This window comes from Larus michahellis, chromosome 9 (assembly GCF_964199755.1).
Source record: "Larus michahellis chromosome 9, bLarMic1.1, whole genome shotgun sequence".
NCBI classification, from domain to species: domain Eukaryota; kingdom Metazoa; phylum Chordata; class Aves; order Charadriiformes; family Laridae; genus Larus; species Larus michahellis.
In genome coordinates this window covers 4468581-4493797 of record NC_133904.1, presented here as the reverse complement: position 1 = coordinate 4493797, position 25217 = coordinate 4468581, and the positions used below count along the sequence as shown (strand labels likewise).

Below are 25217 nucleotides of genomic sequence, written 5' to 3'. Positions count from 1 at the left end.
TTGCAGTTCTCGTTATCATGCAGGATGACAGAAGTGCAGGAAAATCCTGCCTTTATGAGCTACTGAGGCTGTTACATATATTCATGTACTGCACTTTTTGAATTTGATTGAAAATTTTAGCCGCTGTGTTTCTCAGAGTTTAACTGTATGCTCTTTAAAATGTGAATATTAAAATTGGGATGCTAAAATCAATTTATTAAAGATCCAGTAAACTGGCTGTTAATTACCAGTGATGACATCAACTCCTTTGCCATAGGCTTGAATGTTCCTTGAATGTCAGGTAACTCCATCAGCCAGTATCTAAAAACGGTTTTGTATGGAACAGTGGAGACATGAAAGTTACCTGTGAGGTGGCACCTGGAAGAGTCTGTGCCTCCAAATGAACCTTTTCTCTCTGTGTACAATGCCGCTATTTTGAAAGACTAAGCCTGTCTGTTGAACAGTGAGTTTTGTATGTGAAAGTTCCATGTAGTTTCAGTGGCTCTGAATGATTCAGTAGTATACAGAACTTCTTGGCAAGTTAGTATGATTTGTATGTGAATTTTCCAATTGTATTTCAGACCTTAAGAAAGAAAGGCCTTAATGGTTGTGAGAGCCCTGATGCTGACGATTACTTTGAGCACAGTCCACTATCGGAGGACAGATTCAGCAAACTAAATGAAGATAGTGATTTTATTTTCAAGCGAGGCCCTGTAAGTACTTTTATTTTATCTCTACTTTTTATTTGTTGATCCTTTTTATTAACTTCATTATTTAGGCTCTGAACAAGAAGGAACACAGAGGGTGCGACAGCCCGGACCCTGACACTTCATATGTGCTCACGCCACATACAGAAGAAAAATATAAAAAAATTAATGAAGAGTTTGATAATATGATGCGGAATCATAAAATCGCAGTGAGTACTAAAGTATGGTTTGTGCTTCTATTACGTGCATGAGAATTTTCACGGTGTTTGCTTACTCCTGAAAACCACTGCAAAGACAAGAGGATGTAATGGTTTGAAAAGGGAATATATCTTTTTGGAGGAGAAATGAGAAGTTGATACTTGATCTCGTTAAAATACATTTTATCTTTAAGAAGATTTATCTATAGCTTCTCTCACACGCTCTCAATTTTTCATACCTTGTGAACATGAAGTAACGTTTCTGAATTTCAGGAGCGTAGCTACATTGCCTAATCCTACCTAAAATATTTTTATAAAGACAGATTTTTGGAGTGGGATGTAGGATAGTTTATTTACATCTTGTAGCTGTTTATCTGTCTGCTAATCAGGATTTTACAGTCTTTTACAAGCAGGCAAATAGAAATGGATTAATTTTGTCATTAAATCAGTGGAATTTTATTTTGCTGAAGACTAGACAGAGACTTCTGCAGAATCGGAGCCCCAAAAGATTGGTGTCTTACTCTTGTTGAGATGCCAATAGGTACTTCCATGGGCACAGAAAAGATCCTTAATAATTTTGTCCCGAGTGCCTGATCCATTTGCAGCCTTAAGTCACTTAATTGCTTTGGGATAGGAGATCATATCTTTCTATAGTGTGATCAGAGGATTGTTCTTCATTTTAGTGCTACCTAATTAAAAAAGTCTGAACCCCACGTATGTACTGGGCAGATTGTTCACATTCTCCTCAGTATCATATATCCTCTTCAGTTTTGGGGGTCTGAGGCTTTAGTGGAGAAGGACTCTTGGAAGAGAATTAATGGCCTCTAGAACTCAAGAAGTTTGAGGGTAACAGTAGTGTAAATTTTGCATGTTTTTCATGACACTTAATTTCTACCTACAAAAACCAATTAGTGTTGAGTATTACAGGGGAAGTATTTTCTAAGAAAACTAATACAGAGCCCTGCCACAGCCTTTGAATTTTTTAACATTGCCAATCTTGTAGCAATTAAAGTAAATGGACTGGCTAGGTTAATCGGCACAGACCCTGGGGTAATTGTGTAGTGCGTCCCCAAATGACTTGCTGATTATAGAAATTATTTCATTGTTCAGAGCAATAAGACCATCTCTGGGGAGTTAACAGCAAACTGACGGTCATGACACCCAGCATCACTTCTTTTAGCAAGTTCTTTATGCTTGAATGAAGCCAATATCTTTTGTTCCTGTTTTGTTTTGAAGCTTTTGATATCCAGCGCTTCTGTGTTGAGACATCATCAGGCCTAATTTCTCAGTATGATACAGCTAAACTGCTCACCCTTGATTTTCTGTGGTCTTCATGAACAGCCTGAATTGTCTGTGTGAACATCAGTGTAAATAGAAAAGGCAACATTATTTTTTAGCTCTATGGTTCTGTATTTATAGCTTAAATCGGACCTGTTATGGTTCTATTTCCAGTATTTAAGGGCCTGTATAAGAACATAATTTCTTTTGTTCTAGTGCACTCATTACTGTCAAAGGATAGGAATGAGGCAAAGTGTGAAGAATTCAGTCATAACCAAATGAGTACCATAGATGGGCAGAGGCGCAGCCTTTATTGTAAGGTGTGGGGGAAAGCTGTCACTTATTAGTTCTATATTGAGAAGCCTATAGAAAAAATGTTCCAACTGTTTGCTTCTAGCATTGTTTTAAGCCTATTTCAGGTATCTCAAATTTAGTTTGAGTTACTTGACAGCATGCTGTTTAAAATCAACCTTTTTTTGTAAATACTAAATAGTTTCTTGAAGTAGATTCCCGTGAAAACAAATACCAGTAGAGCTTGTCATTAGTTAGATACTGTGAATGATTTGCTAGCATTACGTCACTGTGCTTCATTACTTTTTCCTTCCGTCTGTGCCAAAAATTGATAATTATTCTTAGGAATGCTTCAGTAGGGACAGTGTCATTGGCTCTCACTAGTGAGAGATTTTGTTTCTTGTAGAAAATGTATTATGCTCTTTTTGTTAGTATAGTTACTGTTGCATTTCTAATACTAGCAACAATGTCGTCCAGAAGGATCATTCTAAGTAAATTTTAAGCTGCACATGACAAAAGTGCATCTTATTTAAATATACTTGCTAGGTCATGAATGTTTGTGATCTGCATTTGACCTCTAAATCAAAACTATTATCCCTCTCTTCTGTCAAAAAATGCTACTGAATTTTTACCCTTAAATTGTACCTGTGATGGGTTTGTTTCCAGTAATTATGAGAGTTGTGAAAGAAAATAGTCCCTTTTGTTTCTCATCACTGTCAAAGGATAGGAATGAGACAAAGGCCGAAGAAGTTAGTCATAAGCAAATGAGTACCATAGATGGGCAGGCATCTAAGCTTTTGATTCAAATAGTTGTTGAATAACAAACATATATACTTCAGAAAAATAGTTGCCTTTTAAATAACGCTGTAAAAACGAGGATTTAAAAAAATGACATTTGCAAACCAGAAAGATGGAGTGGTTATTCAAAGCAGGGTTTTGTGGAACACAGCTCAGAATAATGGCAATTGAAATGTTTAAATTCAAATTACTGAACTTAGTGAATTTCTAAAGATCTGTTTACTCTTTTGAGTGTTGAAAAAGAAAGTTTTAGAAATTTGTAGCAATATTTTGGCAAGGTGATTAATAAAAAATGTTACTACTAACTTCTTCTTTTTTGTGTAATAACTGACTGTTTATTTTGTAATGTGCATGTTTATGCTTACATTTTGAAGGTGCAATGGTTTGTTGATTTGTAGCTATGTTTAGCTTGTCATTGCTTTGTAATAATTCAAATTAACTGATAAATTTGTTGTATTTCTGAGCCTGCGAATTCATATGAATATCTTCAACTTTTTGTATTTGAACTTTCAGTATTTTATGAGTAATTCTTTTGGAACTGTATTTATATGATGTATAAGTGTTTAACACCATACTCTACAACAAATGGATGTTTTAAAATTGTATGCTTGATAGTTTAAAAACTAACATAATTAATTTTTTTTTTTACTTGCGTAATTCTTGGCAAACTTTAATGTGTATTTTTACAACGTGCTATTTCTGCAAATGTAGTTAATGCTAATGCTGTTGTCTTGTGTTCCTTGTCATCTTTCCTCCAGCCTGGCTTGCCTGCTCAGAACTTCTCGATGTCGGTTACAGTTCCAGTGTCCAATCCCAACACTTTAACCTACAGTAACCCAGGGAGTTCCCTCGTATCCCCATCACTGGCAGCCAGTTCATCATTAACGGACACGACCATGCTCTCCCCACCTCAGACCACCCTGCATCGGAACGTATCACCTGGGGCCCCTCAGAGACCACCAAGTACTGGCAATGCAGGTAAGATTTCAGTACTATTGTGTTTTCCTTTGATACCCTCTTTTATTTTTTTTATTAAAAAAACCAAGTTCTTAATGGTATTGGTGCTTTTTTTTTTTTAGTAGCTTAAATTTTGAAGTACAAAGTGATACGATACTGTAATGACAGCAAGTTAGTTTAATGCTCTGGCTTTTTTTATTTAGGCGGAATGCTGGGGACAACTGACCTCACAGTGCCAAATGGAGCTGGTACCAGTCCAGTTGGTAAGTGTCATATCATGTGTTTGTTGAAAAATAGTATTGTGGTTTTAGTTCCACAGTTATTCAAAAGTAATTTTTTTATTTTGACTCTTTTGAAAAAGTGGCTGTGGAAGAACAAAGCTCATAATTTTCTTAGTTACCTTTTAACTGTAAGGTCTTGTAAAATTCTTATCAGGCACTTAACTTTTTACTGCCATGCCCTTTCCATTTCAGTAATATTTTCATTTTTTATTTTAGTGGTTTTCAGTACTAGCACACTCTTCCTTCTGTGTTTCTCTACAGGTGTAATTGCAGCATTCTAAAGAGATCTTATGTTTGCCAAATTTCTTACTTTGTATGATATCCACTGCGCTTACTAAACTATTACAGTAAAGACAACTCAGCTGTGTTCTCAACTTTAGTATTCCCGAGACCTGGATGTTTGATACAGGTTGTGGTGCCAATGAAAATGAAGAAAATACAGACTGTATTGTTTGTATCGCCATGTGTATCTTGCTAATTATTTTCTAGCAGTTACACAAAGAAAACAATAAATTTTGGAAGCCGATAGCTAGGTTCTGTCTTAATTTTGGAAGATGATCAGAATTTCTTTCAAAAACAAATTAGTGATCTTGCCAAAAATAAAATCCACAGTATTTTTTTTTATCTTCAGTGAAAAGATATAATAGCACTTTTTCATTTAAATAATGTTTGTCTCCCCTAAACAAAATCTGGTACTCTGATAGAGGGCAGGCAACCTTTGAAATCTATCACGCCACAGAAAGACAAAATAAATGACAGTTCACCCACTTCCTTCATGTTCCTTCCATTCCTTAAGATGTCTTGGTAATTGAAGGTCGATTCTGGAAATTTGCATAACTCTCCTCGGTGTGCGTTCATAGCAAGGAATTAGAGAAGCAACTGTTGACCTTTCAGTATTTGCCCAGTGGCTACTTAGTGCAGCAACTGGCGAGAAGTTCTTTGAAGACAAAGTCAGGCTATTCAATTTATGAATAAAAAAATGCTGCAACTACAAGGCTGAAAGCACAGGATTGACTTTCCACTCTTCATCCATTCTTTGGCTATGTGCAGCAAAGATATGAAATATTAAAAGTGTGGTTTCCATTGGGTAAGCAAGATTTTAAATGGAAGAAACTTCCACAGTTGAAAAAAGATTACTATTTTTAGAAACTGTGACGGTCAGGTGTTGATTTCCATAGTGTTTCTCAAGTCAGACTAAGTAAGTTTATTATCAAGCCATTTCAGGCCTCTTTACCAAAATCAGGCTTTAATAACAGCAGCCTCAGATCTAACTCCTTCTTTCAATAAGCAAATAAAACAGTTGTTTACAGTGCTTGCTACAGAATATTAAACTGCAGAAATACCCAGTTGCAGCAGCTTGGTGAACATATTTAATGCAGTAAAATGTTCCCTTCTTGCATTTATTAATAGTTTATGTGGAAAGTCAAAATGCATCGCTTATCTCTTACTTTCCAGAACATCACACCCAAAATGTTATATATATATATATACCCACTCATTTCCAGAAAGACTTTTCATACAAGTAAGAGTTGTGGCTGTACAGGAACAGTGGAACATCTATAAGAAGTACCTCTAGCGAAACTCAGACACCTGGTTAACACCAGAATGCGAAGCCGCAGAGTACCCTAAGTTGTCAGAGCTCCACTTCCTACTAGGATACGGCATGGCTTCTTCTAAACACTGTCAGGTGTGCAGTAACCTTCTCAATTGCAACTAAAATCAAGAAACGATATATAACCAGATTAAGTAAATCTGCTAACTTGTCAATTTGAGCTTGGCAGCTGCCATTGAAGTGTGTATATCAAGTTAATTATGTCTGCAGACAACAATGGTTTTAGTTTCTTGCTACATTTATTGTCAAATTCACTTTAAAACCCCATACTTTCTTATTTTAGCTTTCAGTCTTTTCTTTTAAACTTCTCAGGATTGGGAAGAATTCTCCTGTGGATATAGTTGTGGCAAGTCATGTGTCAATTTTGCAGCTCTCAATTTATAGGAGAGATGTCAAAGGTAAAGATGGAGTACTGGCATACACATATTCTCAGGTATTCTTATAGACAAAGGAAAAAAAACAAGTCTTACTCGATATTACGAAGTTTTGAGCATTTGAGACTTTGTTCTCATTTCATCGAAAGATACTTATACGCCTTCACCTCTGAGTAAAAAGCAAGTAAAGGTTATCTTGCATAGTTGGGACCCAGTTCAAAGAAAGGTGTTGCAGAAAATGGTTCACATTTAGTTCACATGAGTCTCCTTCTCAAGTCCTGTGTAACTTGATTGGAATAGATATGATTTGCTTTAGCAGTCAATCTGCCAATTTAACAGTTTTGCTGTGGAAAATAACTTTGAGTAAAAATATCTGTGTGTTGTAGCAAAGATTGGTAGGTGGGTTTTTTTTATGTCTAGAACAGAAAATTTTTTGATCATTTTATAATAATTAGAGCTTATTTCACATGCAGCTGCCATAACCCTAAAAAAGTATTTTTAATATTTTTAAAATTTTACCTACCGCATAAAAAACACTTGCTGAAAATTTTTACTTGGCAAGTATATCAGTTTTGAGAGGGGAAAAATGTCCAGCATTATAACAGCGTTTGCTTTTGAGCTATCTTCTTTTCCTGTTAATTAGATCAAATGTTTTGGAGCTAAAATTTTCATGATCCTATTGCCCACGGTTAGTGTTAAACCCTGTTCAGTTTGTGCTCAGCTTCTAATATGCTTCAAGAATCTCGTATCACTAGGATGTGTACAACTTGCTGTTTGTTGTCAACATCATCATGGCTTGAACACATGCTACACGTCTGTATTACTGCCTTCAAAAGGCTGTGGATTCTAATTAGGCAAAGTATAGCCTCACTGGCTCTGAGTACCCAAATATGGGAGAGAGTTTCTTTGAAATGGAACTGAAAGGACTTGATGGATAGATCACCTTCAATTTTGTCATGAGGTCTGCTTTGCTGTGTTCCAGTAGATTCGGTATTATACCTTAAATCATCCAGAGGTTGCCAGTGAAGCACACTTCTGGTGAAGTTGTCCCATCCTTGCGGAATCTGAGAATCGGAAGGGCTCAAAAGAAGTGCCACAGTTACCCAGTCTCTACTTTTATTTTCTGTAACTTTCGTGTATGATGTTGAGCTAGAATTGTGCAAGGGACCCGAGCTGCCTTCATTGACAAGGTTGCATGAAAACCATAAACCCTGAGACCTTTGGATTAAGATGAGCTCCCTAAATCCTTCCCAGACCTAGTTAATTTTGAAGGAGCTGTTGGAAGCGGAAGGTCTTTATGATCTTTCAAGGACAGAATATTATTTGTTTATACATCTCTTTGTCAGTGAAGTAGCCCTTTTGGTCAGTAATGCAGTTTATGGACCCAGTTATTCTTCTGGGAAATTATCTTCCCTCTTACAATTTTATCATCAGGAAAATGGATAAGAAAGATCTAGTCTTCTTGAGTACTGAATTTCTCCTTTTTGTTCCAGAGCTGCGTCTTCTCTAATGTCCTTGCTAATCTTCAGATTCAGGGAATGTGAAGTAACTTTAAGAATACTGAATTTCTTTGGAATAGAGCCAAAGGATATACCTGCTTGAAAAACTGTGTCTTGTGAGCTGTTGGATCCCTAACAGGAGCCAGTCTAGATCATGTGTGATCTTTTGTCCTGGCCTCAGGAAGGATTGTGCAGAGGCGTGACTGACAGCTTGGCGTGCACCTGTAAACTGCTTCTATAGTGCCAGAAAGGGGTCAAGGCAGAACTGTGAAAGGCCACACCTGTAAATGGCTCCCTTTGTCTTGAGGGTTTGGGTGATTGGGAGAGCTTTTTCTACATGTCTGATGATAAAGGATTTTTCAGCTTGCTCTTTCACAAGTCTGAATCAAGTGGCTAACATGCTGCAGTTCTTAAGAGTACACCAGAAAGCTTCAATTACAAAACAGCTTTCTGTGCATACCTTTCTATTCATGTTGTTTTGTTTATTAAATGAGAGACACTCCAATGAAAGGTATCCAAGTAACTCTGGAAGAACATAGCTCTTGCAGGAATTTTGCTTGAAACTGGATCGATGCTATCAGCCTCTTCCTTAAGAAAACAGACTTTCTTCTCCCTCCACCCCCACTCCCCAGTCTCTATGATCTGCAGCAGAGAAAAAGCTTGGCGCTGTTGTTGCAGATGGCCACTTTAGTAAAGCAGCTGTAAACCTTGAGCATATTGCTACTTACGGTTATGCATTTCTGGGGGTATTTCTGATCTGCTATACTCTCTCTTCAGTGTGACAGATAGTATATGTCACAAGTTGTCTTTCGCTAGGCAGAGCTCCTCACTTCCTAGCTTGTATTGAAAGGAGTTTGACTTAACGTGTGTTCAACTGATGCTAAATGCAGCGGGCAAAGGTCCTTGCTCTGTAGCATTGTTAGTCCTGGCATAATGTTTTGCCTTGCACTGATCTTTAAGATTATGCAGGTAAATACAACAGTCAGTGTTTCACCCTTCTTCAAGGAAGAAGTTGAAGGATCCCCGAAGAACACTGAGAACAGCCTCTTTAGTCTTAACAGCTTCCGAGCTCTCTGCGAGGAAAAGGGGTACTGAGAGTGAACTGCAGAGCAGCTGGTTCACAGGGCTGCAAGCTGAACCCATTTCCTTTGCTAGATGCTGTCAGCACATAACAAAGTTTGATCCATCCATCACCCTCTGATTAGATCAGCTCACAAGAAATGAGCTGAAATCAGCATGAAAAATATGCAGGTAGAAGAAAGCATTTGAGGTGTTCTTTTTAACTGTAGCCAGATCTCCTTGGAAACCACCCATCCGCATGCGGTCTGTTCAGCCCCTGAAGTACCCTTAGATTTGAGTTGAAATTTGTACATTGTTATGTGTGTTCATTATCTTATCATAATTTGTTATTTCCTAAGAGATACAGGACAATTCAGGTTAGAATTTGCCACACACATAACAAATTACTACTCTCCCAGCTGGGTTAAAAGTATTGCGCTATATCTGTTTGTGTGAAGTCTCAACATTTCTATGTCACCTTGCCCAGGCTACCACAGCACGCATCCTTAGATGTTCTAAACATATCATTCTGTTCTGTCCTTGGTTCTTTACCATTCTTTATGTTGGATTTGTTTAGATACATAGAAGTCAACAAGTTCAGAAAGTAGAACTCTGATTTCATTAACTGTGAACTGTTTAGTTGACAAAAGGACCTAAAAGGCATCCAATTGCCACTGCTAATGTTTCACACAAAGTTGAATAACATTTAGATACAAAAGCAGTATGCCTTTGTTTTAGGTTTGCTGCTGCGTTCTGAATAATAATCCTTGTCTTGAAGAAGGCTCATTTAAAATCTAAATATCCTTGACAATTGTCTCCTTTTATGTAGCTTTAGGCAAAAAAATAATTTCCAGCAACCTGGGAAATGGGGGAGATTTTAGTTTTGTAACATGAGTGAGCATTCCCTTGACATTTAGTCATTTGTATTTCTTTTTGCTGTGCTTTAGTATCTAAAGTACCTCCTTAGAAGTATAAATCTTAAGTCGGACATGTTTCAAAATCTTACATTGCTGTCAAAGGAATACTTTAATTCTAGTCATAGTACTACCTGAAGTATTGATTGGTGAGGATCAGTGGAAATACATTTACTTCATCTTCCTTGAGATGTTATAGTAAAATCTTTGCAAAGCTAGCAGAGGACTTAAGTTTTTTGAAACGATGGTAGAATCGTCAGTGATTTCTGTGCAAAACTGAAAATGGCATGAACTGCAAATGCTGCTGTTTTGGTTTGGTTTGTTTTTCCTGACTTCCACTTGAAGCTGTCATACTAAAAAAAAAAAAAATTGAGTATCTAAAGCGCATAGAAATGCTATTGTATTAACTTGCAGTACATTTGTTCCCCCTCCCTGCCCTAGGTCCTACGTGTAAATGTTTTTCTTAAATAGATTTTATCCAGTCTTCTACATATGCAGTGAATCAATGGCTTATTGCAAACACAATTTTCTCTTTACTTCTACTTGTGTGACATTTGTTGGGCTGTATGATGTCACTTGAGACATAGATATTTATCTACTACTGTTGTTATTTTTGCTTAATCTTACATTGCTTAGCTGCTTGTCTACAGTTATCTTCCAAAACTCTGTATAACCGTTCAGTTTCTCCAAAGGTGAACCACAAAAAAAGATTAATGGCATCAATGACTATAATTTATTCCTTGAGTAGTAATAAGTACATGGAGTACTTTCCAGCCACGTGTGTTCATTGTTTCAGCTGATGTGATTTATATAGTGAAATATGAGTCTGGCTCATGTAATTGCATGCTACGTCTTGGGCTGCAGGACAATAGATGAGATTAAGCTGTATTACGTTTCTGAAGGCAGAATATACAATTGTTAAAATGGGTGGGTTTTAACATTTAGCTTCAGAAAAGAAGTTATTTCAAAATTAAACATTTTCTGACTAAACAAGAAGTAGACTAATGCACATTGGCAATGTTTGTTATCATAAAATCTAATTAAACTGTGATTCATATAATTAAGAGCTTATCATCTTTGCATTGGTGTCTGTTTTCCAAATAAGTGTTTCAAAAATGCTTTCATAGTCTGTTTTAAAGATTGAGTCGAATAAAACTCTTCCTTTGAAAGTAAAAGCAGTAGTCTTATTTTGCAGTTATGTGCCATTTTATATTCTGTTTCCATTTTTCAGTTTGATAGTGTTTTTAAACATACAGTAATTGTCTTTGGGAAAGATCTATAGTGGGTGGGGTAGATACAATTTCAGTATTATACAAAATAGTAAGTAGAATTTATGGGGTTATTGAAGCTTCAGTTTGGCAAACTGCCGTATAGTTGCATCATCCTGTAATCATTATCTTTTTCTGGCTCCTGACCTTACTCTAAGAAATACCACGCTCTTAGTTATCCTTTCGCTCTTAACTTGTAATTTGATTTTCTTATTAGATTATTAACAGGAAAAAAGGCTTTAAATTTCATATTAACAATGAATATTCTACAGTCTTACTGCAGCCCCAGCATGTGATTCATCAAATAATCAATAGAGATACTTCAGTGTTTGCTAAATGTTCAATGCTTGCTATTTATAACAAAGGGCTGCCATTGGATTAATACCCATAGTATTGCACACTTACGACATTTTTTTGTTTCTCCCATTCTTAATATATTTTTCTAAACATTCATTTTAAGAAATGCTCAGCCTTTTGTCAGAACAAATGCTCTGACTCTGCCCTGCCGCTGAACGATACTGCGCAGAGAAGCAATGGCAAGGACTTTGTTGTTTTTGACAGCACCACTAAAAGCATGAAATGTTTCTGCAGGGTTGGCAGAGCCTTGTAATAAGGGCTGCAGGAAATGACTGTATTGGGTGTGGAAGAAAGACACTGTCCAGATTTAACACACGAGCTACCGAAATACTTGAAAACAGAGGACAGGAAATGGTATCATAGGATAGACTAAAATGCTATACAGAACTTCATTGTTTATACAAAGTGTTATTGTTCTGAAGTTTAAATTCAACTCAGAACATGGCAGCTTTGGCGTATAAAAGGTAACACTGACAGCCTAGTGAGTAATAAAATGCTATGTATTACTAGATTAAAGCCCAGACTTTACTATTTCATATCAGTAAGTTCTTTAAATGTTCTGGCATTTTTGATGGAAATGGAAGATACTGTAACAATTTTTTAGATATGATTTGGTGAAAATTATGCTATTTTCTAATTATTTTTCCTCCCTCGTATCTGTTTCCAAATCTACTTAGTTTTTACTCTGTGTCCATTGTGCAAGATTTGTCTTGTGATCTGATGCTATCTAGGCTGTCTGTAACTAATGTTTAAACTCATTTATAATGGATAGATATTGATACATAACTGTACTTAACAAAACTATGATTCTGTGAAAACTGTCTCAGTTTCAGGAACCCTAGGGGTAGAACAGAATTTAATTTCTCTTTGTTGTTTGGTTTTTCTGTGTGACCTAGCTGTAGCTAGTTTTCTCCTAGCAGTTAAGAGTATATTTAGCTCTAGTATGTATTCTCAGCTCCAGCTAAACTTTCCAACCACTTTAACTACATTTTATTCCTAACCGAGAAGCATCCCCATAAATTCTGCTGTTTTCTGCAGAGGAATGTAGAAGACTTACTCGTGAAATGTGGTTTTGCTGTGGTTTTTAATACAGAAGGAAGAATGCTGATATACAGAGCTTTTTCTTCTTTCTGCTGTGTTCCTTCTTTCCCCCATAACTTCTGAGTTAAATGGTAGAATTCTCAGAAAAGGTATTCCCATACCTCCCATACAAATGCTTCAGGAAAATACTAAATGAGAATAACTCCTCCTTGCTCTGTTAGCCTTGAAAACCTCAAGGGACGTATCAGATCATCCATGTACGGTCAGGCTTTTGGCACAGTAGAAAGTCTGCAAAGAAAGTAAATCTGGCTTTAAGGTTGTGAATTTACTGCTCATCCATATGTGAACGAGAATCCTGTGGTTGCAAATTCCAGATTAGTAAGTTCTACCTACTTACATTTTTTTCTTTAAAAATATTTAGCAATAACTTCATTTCCAAAAGACCTTTATAAAACTCAGTAGAATATCTTCAGATCAGCGCAAGAGCTTTGTTGTAATTCTTACGTTAATCTTTGCTTCTTCCATTTCTAAATGGATAAAATGATACGTAGGGTTCCATTTATGGTGGACAGGGAAGAGGGGAGGACTGCATTTGGCAATTCCCCCACTGTGTAACTAGGGTCAGTAGCAATGGAGGCGGCTTCCTCATTAGCATCCTGCTGAATTCACACCCAGGGTCTCAACATAAATACTAACGAAGTATCTGATCAGTACCAGTCACCTTCGTGACGAGTTGTGCTGTTACTGATAACGCCTTATTGTTCTTCATTCTTGCTAAGCTTTTAAAGGCATTAAAGTTTTTGCTAAAGAAGGTAGAATCTGACACTGACAACTTTCTTATTTTAATTGCTTTTAGATTAATATGTACTTAATGTAATAAAATTGGATTGGGCATAGGGGCCTATTCAAATTAGTATAATAATACAAAATTCGTGCCAGTATGGCGCTACAGGCTATTAGAAGAGGAGACAGTGAACTTTGTGTAATAGACCTTTCCCTGAATTGTGACTATAAAGGCCGCTTTCAGAACTGCGGTGTTAGTATAAACATAATCTTACTGTGAATTGTATTTATTCATACACACACATACACGAGTTCTGTAGTGTGAACTATAGGGTTCCCTGTTATGAAATTCCCCTTGCTTAATAACTTTTTTTTTCATTTGCAGCTGAATAAGGTGTGTGTATTTTGGGAATTGTTGCTATAAATATGATAAAATTATTGGAATGTCTTTAATTTTTTTTTTTCTGTGAAATATATTTTTAGTTAATGTGATTGGTGCTTTTGTCAGTAGAAGGCAGGACCTGTAGGCTTTGGCTTGTCTAATTCTACTTAGAATGAGTATCAGGAGTAAGGTAGAGAAAAGACCTGTGTAAAATAAATCGATGGGAATAAACGGTGTGTATATCTGTGTCCAGAGCTTGGAATGAATTTCAAGGGAAAGGATTTGTTCCCCTCATTGTTGCTAAATATAATAATCAGTATGTATTTTTGAGACCAAAATTAATTTTATTTGAGAGTAGGTACTGGTGTCCTGCAGATCTTGAAGATATTTGAAGAATGTGTTTTAGAAATAGCGACTTTATTCTCACGGGCAACAGTTATGTATAGTTGATGTTCTATGGGGGTGGGGATGAAGTGGGGCTGTGCAAAAGCACATGCTTTTTTGCAAGCGCAGCCTGGAAGAACTTCAAAGGGCAAAATAAAAAAGCACAACAGATGTTATTGGAAATAGTTCTTTGACAAATGCTCTTCTCAGCGTTTAAGCTGCCACAGTGTGCCCTTGAGGTGATATTACCTTTACATATTGATCTTCTGATGAAAGTGGTTTTTGTTTGTTCGATTATTCAATACTACACCTCTTATGAGAAGCTTGTTATTAGAAGTTGTACAAAAGAAATACTTCATAATTTGTACACGTGCACCAAACTTTTGTATTGCTACTTCTCTTCAGTCTTACAGTACATTTTGTTTTTCCTCTTTCAGGAAATGGCTTTGTGAATTCTCGAGCTTCACCAAGTCTACTCGGAACTACTGGTGGTGGGAATGGCTTGGGCAAAGTTATGCCTACAAAGTCTCCACCTCCACCTGGAGGTGGTAATCTTGGAATGAACAATCGCAAGCCTGACCTCCGTGTTGTCATCCCACCCTCCAGCAAGGGTATGATGCCACCATTGGTAAGTTAAGACATTTGTTTTATGACTGACTTTGTAAAAGTGAAGTGTTCTGTCCCCATGCACGTAGAGAAATCTCATCTGCTTACCATAGGTGACAGTAATAGAAAGGTGTTTGTATTCTGAAATTTCACTAATGAAGATCTAAGTTGTAAGTTGTTATGTTGGGAGTAGTTAAATTTGTAAGGAATCTTTTTTTAAAAGTAAAATAGCAAGTCTGACCTAAATGCTGTTAGAGTGTAATCCTAGAGACACAGATTGGGATTTTTTTTTGATTCGACATCTCACTGACTTGGTACCAAGAACTTTGTTGGTTTGGAGGATGTGAGCTTGAAAAAGGTTTATGCATTATTCTGTGGAGGAATGGCTGATCTTATTGGTGATGTGAATTGTATTAACATGCCCTAAAGCACACTTGGTACCTATTTTTCCTGGGTTGTAATGGTTGTGGGATGTAAAACGTAGTGGTGATGATGGTCTGAGAGAAACACTTGTTTGATGTGGTGTGCTGGAATGCAGTCTTGTGTGTCCTGTGGTGGACGTCATGCCTTCAATGAAGGCATAAAAGAGTCATGAGGATCAGGCTCAGTCCCTATTTGTGTATTTTTCAATACTACTGTGCAGTTTGGCATGTTGGTAGTAATGTTTGTTCAGCCTAGATTTGGAATAGCACACAAGTTTCGTGTCAGGCATGAGGCAACGACAGCATTGAGACCAGAACAGGTCTTTCAGGAAGAGTTACTCTATTTTTCCTTTAATTTGGTTGGCCAGATCCTTTGGTCTTAGTCTTTCACTGTCATGTAGAAATTTTAAATGTCTATGTGTATGTTTTCTGTGTATGGAAGAATGAACCACAACCAAGAGTAGCAGGATATAAACAATACAAGTATAATTCTTATTTGTTTTTAAGCTACCACAAGTACTTACATTTGTTAACTGGTATTCATGATGAATAATACAAAATTAATCCAAGTAACGAAAGCTATAATTATCCTCAGAGTAAATGATTCTTGAAGTTTTAGGTTTTTTTCTAGGAATACTGAAGTGTAGAAGACAGGAAACAGACTGGCTGATTATTAAAGTGAAAATTACACCTTTAAATTAATGTGAAATAAGATATAAGAAGAGGATCTTGTTAATGCAGTTGTTCCCATGTTAGTGGTCTACAGTGTCTATTTACTGTTGTGTTGTTAAGAACAACATAATACTCAATTTAGGTTTTATCTGTCTCTGAGGAAATTGGAAAGAGATTTCAGAGTAGAGGTGCTGGGATCGTATGATGGTTGTATGTGGAAAATACTTTGTTACTGAGCTGGATGTTTATTGGATCAGTCCAGCCAGAAACTGCTGTGCTCCTTATCTACATGTGTCGTCAGTGTGTAGCTGTGTCCTTGTTTTAGCTAAGCTCTTTCTGCAGGAGTTTTGCTAAAGTGTCTGTTCTTTCAGTATGGTATCTTTTTAACTGACCCGAATTACGTAAAATATTATGCTTCCTAGTAGTATTAGTTACAGAATCGGGTGGAAAATTCACATTACTAATTAAAATATATAAAAATCCTGAAGCAGAAATGTGACTTTTTCTTTCATTTTTGAAAGCAATGCTATTTTTAGTAACTGTGTTATCCCTCTTGTTTGCTGAGTACAGTCGGAGGAGGATGAATTGGAGTTGGTGAGTTGGGCTGCTGTTTGATGAGAGAGAGCAAGATGCTGAAAATGTCTTTGACTACAGTTTTTTAACTGTAGTTTCGTTACATATTTTAAATAATTCCAGTGTTCCCTTGGTAGCAGACAAAAATACATTTGTTTTATCAAACTCAAAACCCAACCGAGTTGAAAACACATCCAAAGTCTAGTGCTTTCCATTTGTAAACTTCTGGGTTTTTTTCCTGAAAATATTTCTGTTTTTCTTGGAGGGAACAGTGGAAAAGAGCCTTACAGAGTAACTGTCCATGTGTATATGATATTTACTGTCTTTTATGTAAAATACAAATAACCACCTATCATCCCCTAAACTATTGGCATATTTTTAGAAGGTGGCTTCACTCACGAAGTTCTTCAGATTGTAACACAAGCCCTGCATTACTTCTCTTATTTTCAAGGAGATTACATCATTGCTGGTGAGGTCACCTTTTTGGAGTTTAGAATTATTTCATCCTGCGTGAGATTATCAAACCACAGGGGTGTTCCCTGTTTACCAAAAGGAATAGAGAATTGCAGATGAATAATTCTACCTTTTTCCAGTGGAAAGATATTCTGCTTTTGAAAGGAAACTCTTGGGATTTGTGCGTTTTCTATTTTTTTCGTTCCAAAAGGTTTTAACATTTGGCATTCTGTCTGGAAAATAACGTAAGGCTAAAATAATTCGTAACTTATTTTTAGAGCAATTTGCAAATTGTTTAGCTGCTGTAGCGCAAACCGTGCAGAAGGTGCTGCATCAGAGTGTGGTTGTAAAGATCCCCACAGAAGTCTGCCTGTTACATACCTTGATTTGGTTTGGAACATGGACCTGTTGCTAATACGAGGCTCTAATTGCATGAAAGCATGGAAAATGTAGTGATTTAGATATATTTCTTGATGAATGCATGCTGTTGGTTGATTTTTACCTTAAACATGAGCAATAGATTAACAAAAGTAAGGGGAAATGATTTTTGAAAGTCAATATTTAAATTTTTAAGGTTATTGGAATGACTTGCAGTTATAAATGGCTGTCATGCATGTTCCTCCCACCCTTATAGAGGAGTGTCTGGTTTCCAGTGCAAGAAATAGAGCTTTAATTCAATGTAAAAACACTTCATCAAAATAGCATCGCAACTGGAATTATGCAAAAGCGCTTGAGTGAAGGTATTTCCTACCTGCTCCAAATCGCTGTGTGCTTGGCGGTGTGACACGGTGGGACGGGGGGGGGCGCGGGTGGATTCCCAGATGCTGTGTGGAGCGTGGGCCCTCTAGTGGCGTCCAGAACCGGGCTCCTCTGTTCCCAGGAGAAAGCTCACACAAAGAAAACGGAGTTAGTGGCTTCCTCAAACGCGGTAAAGAAATAGGAAGCACACCTGCAATGTTACGTCTCTTCTTATGCACATTTCGGATGCTAATTCCCGTGCTAGAAAGCAGTTCCAAATCATGTCTGTGAACATGCGTTCTGTGTGGTCGGAACTAAGCACTGAATATGAGAACCAGGAACGGTAGCATAGCATGAAATAAAGGTACTGAATTCTTCCTGTTACCGCTATAATTTTCACCAGTTTAAAAAATAATAATAGAAAAAAAAAAAAGATCCTGAAAGTTGTCATGAATCTTTGGCTGAATCTGCGAGTACAACAAATATTAGACACACCTAAATATTTCTTAGTGTCTTTGTATGGCCAAGTGTTCAGGAATTACATTCAGAAATAAATTACCTCAGAAAACCACCTTTATTAGCCACTCAAGGAAAACCAACAACAACAACAAAAAAATCCCATGGGGAAATCCTTTGGTCTGGATTGTTTCCCAGTATACTCCTTTAACTTTTCCATTATACAGTAATCCCAACTTCATAGGCTCCCATCCAAGATAGCTTTGGAAAAAGGTCAGTTCCTGACAGATAGAAAAATCTGCTCTAATAACATGTCTTCATGCCAGATAAAGTTGGTCTAGTGGAGATTTTCAGAAGTGCGTAAGTGATTTAAAGGGATAAATTACACAGAAAATTGGTGGGACTTTCCCTGGGAGCTCTGCAGCAGAGTGGGTGCATCTGCTGAACAAACGCCAGAGAACCTCCAAATTCTTGTAAGGCTCAAAGATGAGCGTTCAACAGCAGCCGGATGAAACAGAGATCAGAAACTGGTAAAACAGAGATCAGAAACTGGTAGCCAGTGGAAGACTGTAGCTAATTTTAACGTGGTAGCTGTGGTACATTTTTTTTTCTTTAAATGGGAGAGATAGAGGTCAAGGATTGACAGCCCTCAACTCATTGTCACAAGTTTAAGCTTAAAATTGAATAGAGCCATGTTTCTGTACCTGCTCATTCTGTTATTATCAAGAGAATAATGCGTTTTTAATACTGCTCAGTCTCCTGAGTGCTGCAGATATTGAAATACTTGTATACCTGTCGGAAATTAGGAAAAAGCTAGTAGTAGCTTCAATCTTTTAAAGGCTAGGAAATGGAACTACCAAATAGATGGAAAGTTACTACTTTTGTAGCAAATATTTTTCCAGAGATAGAGAGCACCTTGCTTTAAAAATACATTTTCGGCAATTTGAAATCTAGCTCCCTTAATTGGGAATGCTTCTGTAAGAATGTAGAAGTACAGAATGTGGAGACTTCTGCTACTTCTAGTATTTCAAACACTTCTGTAGGTAAAGCTAAGTATCTGTTATTTAAAAATAAAAAAATGTAGCATTTCCTGTTCTTGGCAGTATCTGGCATGGCTAAATGGTGTTGAACTTCACAGAGGCAACTTTAAATCTTTCTTCAAAATATGAAGAGTAGCGCATTCTGTGACAGAGCAGCTCTGCTGCCTAGTGGCACTCACCACAGCAGTTAATACAAAGTCTTCTAACAGCAAATTTGGTTGAAGAGCTTAATTTGAGTGATGTGTGTGCTACAGAAGTGCATTCTGTTATTAAAAAGCCACATCGTGCCTACAGTTAGAACAGATAATCTGATACAATCTAGTTTAGCTGTTTTTCCTGTTAGAAAGCACAGTTGCTCTGTGTGAACTTAAATGTCATTTGCTTTGAAATGTATCTGCATTGTAACAAGTACTCTCTCAGTTTCTCAGGAACCATGGGAACAGCCAAGATTTAGTTATCGCTGAGGTCTTATCAACACAAATTTAGAAGATCTCTGTGTTCCTTTCAGGACAGGTGTAGTCAGCACACTGTCAAAACTGGCAGCTACAATTTTGAAAATTGGATAAACAACTGGGAAGTGGGAGACTTTTCTGGTGGAACTGCATCTCACCATCTGCACTAAAACCCCTTCAAAAAATAAGACTACAAACTCTGAAATCACTTAAGAACTTCTGAGAATTGTTGTGTATATCCCTAAGAAATTGCATTTATTTTTATGTCCTACAACTCTAACACTGTTGAAATCTGCATGCACGGGAAGCCGACCAGTGAATTTTAATTTATTTTTCATTCCAGTTTGCGAAGATCATTTTGGTTGTCTTGAAACATTTTGGCTTGTTTAGAAAATCTATCTATCCTAACAAAAAGGATATATTCCTAACTAAAAAATAAAGCAAAGAAACACATTTTAACTGAACGCTGTTATATTAGCGCTTGATTTTCCATTGTTCTAACTGATATCACAAGACGTGTTGTTATTTTTAATCGTTTATAGAATACCCAAAGGATAAGTAGTTCTCAGTCTACACAGCCTCTTGCTACCCCTGTGGTGTCTGTGACAACTCCGAGTTTGCCTCCGCAGGGATTGGTGTATTCGGCCATGCCTACTGCCTACAACACTGGTAAGCGTTGTTTTTAATACGTGGCTTGATTTGTCAGATGTACAAGGCCTTTGTGATTCATAAGCCCAGAAAATTGGCATTTCTGTGACACTTCACTTTATTTTCCTGTACAGTTCAAATGAAGGCTCTTATTCATCAAAAATGAGCCTTTAGCTTGTAAAATGTGTAAATGTTGAGATTTAAATCAGGAAGGAGCTTTCAGTCAGTCAGGTTGTGCACAGCTGAATACAGAGAGACACAGTAAAATGCATCGCTCATAGCAGTAGTAGTCAAGTATCCATCTGAGAACTGAAACAGCTCACTTCTAAGCAATAGTTGATAGTCCAGCGCATGCTGTCCTTTTTGTTCCGCTCTGCTCAGTTCCAACAGCAGGAGGGAATCGGGATTCTACAGGGGATTTCAATGCACGAGAAAGCCCAGATGTACAAAACCCAGACAGGGCCTTCTCCTCTTCAGCGGTTTTATCGAGAGTGAGGTGGGATTCACGGGGAGACATTGTCAGCATTTCGCTGTTGTGACTCTTTTATTATCTGAAGGACCTTAAAACTACCTTTTATCCAAGATGGGTACGATGCGAGGGATCTGGTAATAGAAGTGATTATCAGTTTGCCAGTATGGAAGCTAGTTCATGATGTGGTGCCTCCCCCTTTGTCTCCGTACCAATAGAGTTAATTTTGACTTCAATCTCAATGTTCTCTATTTGTAACAGACCCTGTGTGTAATCAGTGAAGGAATTTTTTTTAATCATTTCCTTGAAAGGCTGCAGCCTTGATGGTGTCAGGTTGATTACTGTTGATCTGTGATGCATAGTTATATTTTCAAATGCACCTGCAGAGAAGCTACCTTGCAGATAATGTCAATAAATTTTGTAAGCCAGAGTTAAACCAGCTATTGGTTAAAAGCAAAAAGGGAAACAATGGAAATAATTCCCCAGTTCACTGTTCTTTTTAGGTGAGGTCTAGTTAAGACATTCAAATATAAGTGCTATAATTTGTTAAAACAGGAAATTCTGAATGAGGGACCACTGTGTTGGCAGCGTTAATATTTAAGTCTTATTTGGTAGGCTTTCAGATTAAAAAAGAATAAAAAAAAAAAATTAAAAATATATAATTGCTTCTCTCTCTTGCAGCGATAGATCTTAGGAACTGAGCTACACTGGAGAGCTTCCATTTCTAATGCTCAACACCGGCGCTCTGGCTAGATAGAAGCGCCCGAGGGTGGTGTTCTCTTCTTTCTGTGAATCTAGGGAGATCCACATCTCCGGGAGAGGAGATTCCCCAGTAGCATCTCTTCCCTGGACCTTACTCTTACTCTTGTGCAAAGGTCAGGACAAATAAAAAAACCCTTCAACATTTGTAGAAAACGGCCAAAACCTGATAGAGAGGTTTTGTAATTATTTTTATTTTCTGCAAGGAGGGACGCCATCAGGAGTCTATACTGTTGGAGGATGAGTAGACAGAGCAACCATCCAGTCATAATGATTACCCCCCTAAAAAAATAGGAGATTTTATACATTTTCTATACTTTTTTTTTTTTTTTTAGTTTCTGAAGTCTTTGCTACAGTTTTTCGTTCAGACTTGTGGCCATCTTCCAGCCAAACAACTCACATCTCTTGTTATTTGTATCTTTTTGTATTAACGTGCTCATTAACTGCCATTTCTTACCCTGCAGCACTTTCTGCGCGGGTTTGCCTCAGAGCGCTGCCCCCAGCAGTTACGGGCGTGCGTGAGGTTTGCATTTTGAGAGGGACTGTTTAGTCATCGGTGACAGTAAATATTCATACTGTGGTAGCACCCGACTAAATTATTGAACATTTATGGAAATAATCACCACCCTGAGGGGGGGTTAGTGTCTAAAGAAATGAAGGAAGGAGGAGATGGGGTTGCAGTAACAGTATAATGAGCAGAGTGAAGAATTGTGCTTGGTGACTTGTTTTGGATTATAAACTTCAGTATGAATTTGCTGGACATACAGATCTTGGTTTGATACTTGCCACAAAAATAGTTTATATATAGTATTTAGCGGCCGTTTGAAGTAAACAAGTAGTTCTGGCCCCTGCTTAGAAGACCCACCCTGAGTTTTACCTGTCACCTAACAAATCCCTTCGTTCTCTCATGCAGTCTGACACTGTTTCGGGATGCAGTGTGGTGTGTGTCCCTCATCCAGAATAACCCATGAGCTGATGGCTAAAACATCAAAAGGATGAGAGGGCTGGAGTCTGAATCTCAGGAAGCGGCAAAGACAATTGAAACTGGTGTCCTGCGCAATGGACAAGTGCTGTTATCACTGGGATGTGATTTTAAAAACCAGCCCTTTTCCTTTGATAATGCAATAATTTGTGAAAAGCTTTTAGCCTTTAGTGTTCTTCAGACACTTTAAAATTGTTTCTATTATACTGAGCCTTTCAGGGGATTTGCAAAAAGAAATTTCATGTTGAAACCAAATTGTCATCTGGGTATTGTCAGGGTAGTCACCACTTAAGTAGCAACTTCAGTTTCGCAGTTTGAGGACTAAGATAAAATTTAGATACCTGAGTTGTTTTTCTGGATTTATAAGGCTTTATTGTAGTGCTGGAAGAGATAGACTCAGCTCTTAGATCCTTAATTAAAACATTGGATATCAATTTTGCACAAAGGCACTATTTTATATAATTTGTTTTGCTGGAGAAGTATTCTTTCTACAGCTTACTGGAGGAAGGGCCAGAACAAATGGAGTTGCTTGTTCTGAAACAGGCATTTTTAAAAAATACGAAAAACCCACAGAGATGAGTTAAATAGTAACTCACACTTGAGCAGAGCATATCTAGCCATAAATTATATTACTGGCTTTAGGCGTGTTATTTTGCAAAGGCACAAACTTCAAAGGTATCTTGTTGTTAGGGTGACAGCAGTGATGGTTTCCGACACGGAGAAGACACTCTTTTGCATGAGGCCACTCATGTATAGAAATTGGTGTCCTGCTTTTACTGCTAGCAAATACATGATTATTTAGGGAAATGGTAACGCCGCTAATTGCGTGTAGTGGTGGCATATGTGTTCTTTGGAAAAGTATCTCCTCAAACCCCTGTCATCAGACACGGTCTGTCTAAATTACCAGAAGATAATTGTCCATTATCATAAAAGCTATAATTGCAAAGAAAAAAATACATGGAAACTGAATTCCTATAAACATTTTATTCAGGTCTGCTCTTACAGAAATCCCTTTGGCACAGAAGAGTGCATCCATCTCGAGCATTTACGTTCCCTACACTTGCAGGTTGCCATAGGCCTGGCTGCTTTGAAGGTTGAGCCCGTGTCCTAGTCATTGGAGAGCTGTATTTTTTATTTTTTATTTTTTAGATTTTATTTTAGTCTTGCAAAAGGGCTTTGGATTGATCAGCTTGGGAAAAATCTTTCTGAATCTGCAGAAATACTTGTGAGGCTTTTTCAGAGTTCCAATAAAAATGTCAATTGAGAAGAAATCCAACAAAAGCAAAAAGGCAGCTGAGGTAGCTTCACCTGCCGGGGCACAGCTGGGCTTCACACGGGCTTTGGGAAGATCCTTCCCGTGACGCGCTGGCATCGCTGAAAAGCCGATACCCCACCGGCACCGCGCTCTCCTGCCTGCATAGGCTGTTAAAATGAGAAACCAAGGAGTTGTCCACAGCAAACAAGCTGGTGCGTGGGAATGGGGAAGTTGTTCAGGAAAGCTTATCTCAAGAGACAAATCATAATGGCGTTGTCATTTTAGGACAATACTAAAAAAACCAAACATCCCCCTCCCCCAAAACCCTCCACAACCAAAGAAACTAACCCCAAACTAAAGCAAAACACAAACCCTACTTAAGCAGAAGTTTTGGTTGATGAGCCGGCAGTGTACAATAAGTTTGGCTTGTAGCATTTTGTCGCGTTCTCAGGAGACTAGAAATTGTTTTAAGGAAGCTATATTACAAAATAATTAAAAGCAGAGAAGTGTTTGCAGCTGTTTTAAAACCTGAAAGAAAAGCATGAGTGATAATGATAAAATGAAAATAACTTCCCCTGTGTGAATGAAGTGAGAACTGTCGAAGCGTTACAGCCTCACCAAAAGTAACAGCCCGTCGCTGACTGTTGATCAGGAATATATTGTACTTTTTATTATCCATTTAAGTTGTATTTCTAAATAATTACAGGTTTTGCTCTAAATAAAGAGGTTTATTTTGTTTATTTGATACAGAGATGACAGTTTAATCAGACAAAATATGGGGTGAAGCTGTTGTGGGGAGAGGGAAAATGTGATGGGTTACAGTGGGACTGCACAAATGGAGGGGACAGAGGGGTCACCAGGGCTCCCAGATGCAGTGACTTTGGTCACAGCACCCCTTAGGTGTCCAGTCCCAGCCCCTGTGCCTGCAGAAAAATGCATAAATATGTTGTACCTGTGGGTTTAGAATAAGCTACGTGAGACAGCAACATGTAGGAATTGAAAGCAGAATGCAAAAAAAATTGTCATTTGGAGGCTTTTGTCCTGTTAAGCTCCTTGTGAAGTTAGGAGGAACGCTCTTGGACTGCAGTTTTCATGTTTGGACTCCTTTTGGCTCAATTGCCTTTTATTTTGGGCAGAAAGCCTTTATATTTGTGTGTGTATCACATACATTCTCATGTCTTTATACATATATATATATATGTATGTATATATAACAAAAAAGATAATTGATAAACTACTTTCTTGTTTATTTGTCTTTCCCCTTCTTAGATTACTCCTTGACTAGTGCAGACCTGTCTGCCTTGCAGGGATTTAACTCCCCGGGAATGCTGTCCTTAGGGCAGGTCTCTGCCTGGCAACAGCACCATCTCGGTCCAGCAGCCCTCAGCTCTCTCGTGTAAGTACCTCTGGTGTTACAGTACCGCACCCGCTCGGCAGCTTCTGCCACCTCAGGCTGAATAATCTGCACTGGGGAACATTCAGCACAAGACCATTTTGATTTCTTGTCTGCTGGTGACAGTGCGTTGCCTTT

The 25217-nt window shown here is 37.7% G+C and overlaps 1 protein-coding gene across 7 annotated transcripts in view; it reads left to right on the top strand.

The window, feature by feature from the left end:
- The window catches only part of MEF2A (myocyte enhancer factor 2A), a 91060-nt gene that overhangs the window by 63815 nt on the left and 2028 nt on the right, over positions 1 to 25217 (top strand). For 2 of the 7 annotated variants that reach the window (XM_074601502.1, XM_074601507.1), the window contains exons 4-10: positions 758 to 895; positions 4009 to 4228; positions 4411 to 4470; positions 14599 to 14789; positions 16432 to 16455; positions 20116 to 20242; positions 24956 to 25082. In XM_074601502.1, coding sequence (XP_074457603.1) covers positions 758 to 895; positions 4009 to 4228; positions 4411 to 4470; positions 14599 to 14789; positions 16432 to 16455; positions 20116 to 20242; positions 24956 to 25082 — 887 coding nt within the window. Of the gene's footprint in view, positions 1 to 560; positions 693 to 757; positions 896 to 4008; positions 4229 to 4410; positions 4471 to 14598; positions 14790 to 16431; positions 16456 to 20115; positions 20243 to 24955; positions 25083 to 25217 lie in introns of all 7 variants that reach the window. The other 5 variants (XM_074601503.1, XM_074601508.1, XM_074601509.1 and 2 more) reach the window with 4 other exon arrangements.